Here is a 1713-nt window from a genome sequence, read left to right as displayed (position 1 = left end):
TGTCCCAACTTTTTTGGAATCCGGTTTGTAAAAGGAGCACAAAACAGCTGAAAGTAGCTGAAAAAAGTTTAAATTTGCAGAAGGAAGCTGAAACAAGCTGAACAAGAACAAAATGTGAAAGGAGCAGTGAAAGGTTTTAAACGGATCTAAAGATTTGAAGGATGTAAAATGAGCTCAATTCATTTTCTAGGAGAAAAAAAATGTTAGAAAAGGCTAAATATTTCAAAAAGCTAAAGCTGCACCAATACCAAAAGTCATAGCAGGATTGTCCTGAAAGAGCTGAACGTTTTGATTTATGATTTGTTGAAATAGCTGCAGGACAAGAATTGTGTCGAAAAATGGATCACAGTGATGTGAAAGCTTCCTAAACATTCACACTGTTAAAATGTTGAGTCAGTGAAGCAGAGGGGGTGAGACGAGGCCAGTTTGTTCTTACAGCTCGTCGTCTTCTCTCTTCCTGCAGCCAACATGGACGTGTTGACGCGGGTGTCTGTGGATTATGAGACGTTGCCCGGCTGGTGCTGCAGCACCGAGACGGCCAGGAGCTTCGAGGAGCTGCCCCCTCAGGCACAAAGCTACGTTCAGTTCATCGAGGACTTCCTGCAAGTGCCAGGTTTGCAGAGACATCATTTCAGCTAATGGAGAAGCCGGAGCCAAACCTGCCAGTCTCATTCTGTAGTTTTGTTGTTTCTCATTTCAGTGAAGTGGGTCGGAGTGGGGAAGTCCAGAGAAAGCATGATCAAGCTGTTCTGATCTACAGCTGCAGTCGTCAACATCGTAGAACATCAGATTATGTGACAAGAAAGAAAATGAATCACCAGCACGGCCACACCTAAACATTTTAGCTGCTGCTTTTGTGTCACATTTCCAAAACCAAGTCTTCAGATCAAATATAAACATTCCTCATATTGATCTGCACGTCTGTTTAGGAGGTGACGTTTTTAACACGAGTACAAATGAAGCTCTTAGTTCAGCTCATAGATGATTTTAGCTTCTTTTTTTTTTACGTTTGTTTATCAAACATCTGTTCAGTGTGCAGTTATTTTTTTACACTTTAAAAGCAGACGTAAAAGCCTTTGTTGGTAAAGGACTTCAAAATAAAATTCCAGGCATTGTGAAAGGATGAAAAAAATAATTTATTTGGTTGTAAAAGTTGACTTTTTCTACATTTTAAAACACGATCAGCTCCATTTGAGAAGAAAATCTGTAAACAAGCGAATAGATTTAAAATGAATACCAAACACGAAGGACTAGAATCAGGTTTTAACTTCAGGTTTGTGTAAATGTAAAGACAGCTTATTACAGACTAATGATTTCTGTGAACACTTCCTGAGCTCATTAGAACCAATAAAACAAAGCTCTCATCTTTATCGTCTCTTCTTTTTACTATACAAGGGGTTAGCTCGGGGTTGTCTGGGAAACATTTATACTGGATATAAAGTTGTTTTTATATATTTGTCCTGTTGATTTTATACAAAGATAACATTATTTTAACTAGCCTGAAACTCCATTTTTGTCTTTTTCACTCCCCTCACTAATTTTTATTCCAGTATACAGCCTCTTTTACTCACCCTGACTTCATGCTGGTTCAAAGCTTTCTAAGATCTTAAAAGATTAAATTAGTGAGTAAAGTAGATTCTTGGACAAATCAATAAGAGGTGTAACCCAACGCTTTAGATGCAGTCTGTCTAATATCTCGGAGGCCCTAAAACC

At 38.4% G+C, this 1713-nt stretch overlaps 1 protein-coding gene across 1 annotated transcript; it reads left to right on the top strand.

Annotated features, from left to right (window-relative positions):
- Positions 1 to 463: 463 nt before the first annotated feature.
- On the top strand, positions 464 to 1368 carry LOC119420095 (adenylosuccinate synthetase isozyme 2; the record flags this gene model as incomplete). Its single annotated transcript, XM_037687467.1, is given in 2 exon segments — positions 464 to 613; positions 701 to 1368. Coding segments are annotated over 2 exon segments (203 nt in total), but the record flags the coding sequence as incomplete, so codon positions are not given.
- Positions 1369 to 1713: the final 345 nt, after the last annotated feature.

Source organism: Nematolebias whitei, chromosome 14 (assembly GCF_014905685.2).
Source record: "Nematolebias whitei isolate Nwh7 chromosome 14, NemWhi1, whole genome shotgun sequence".
In the NCBI taxonomy this organism is placed as follows: domain Eukaryota; kingdom Metazoa; phylum Chordata; class Actinopteri; order Cyprinodontiformes; family Rivulidae; genus Nematolebias; species Nematolebias whitei.
Note: the sequence above shows the minus strand (reverse complement) of the source record. Positions and strands in the feature narration are given on the sequence as shown.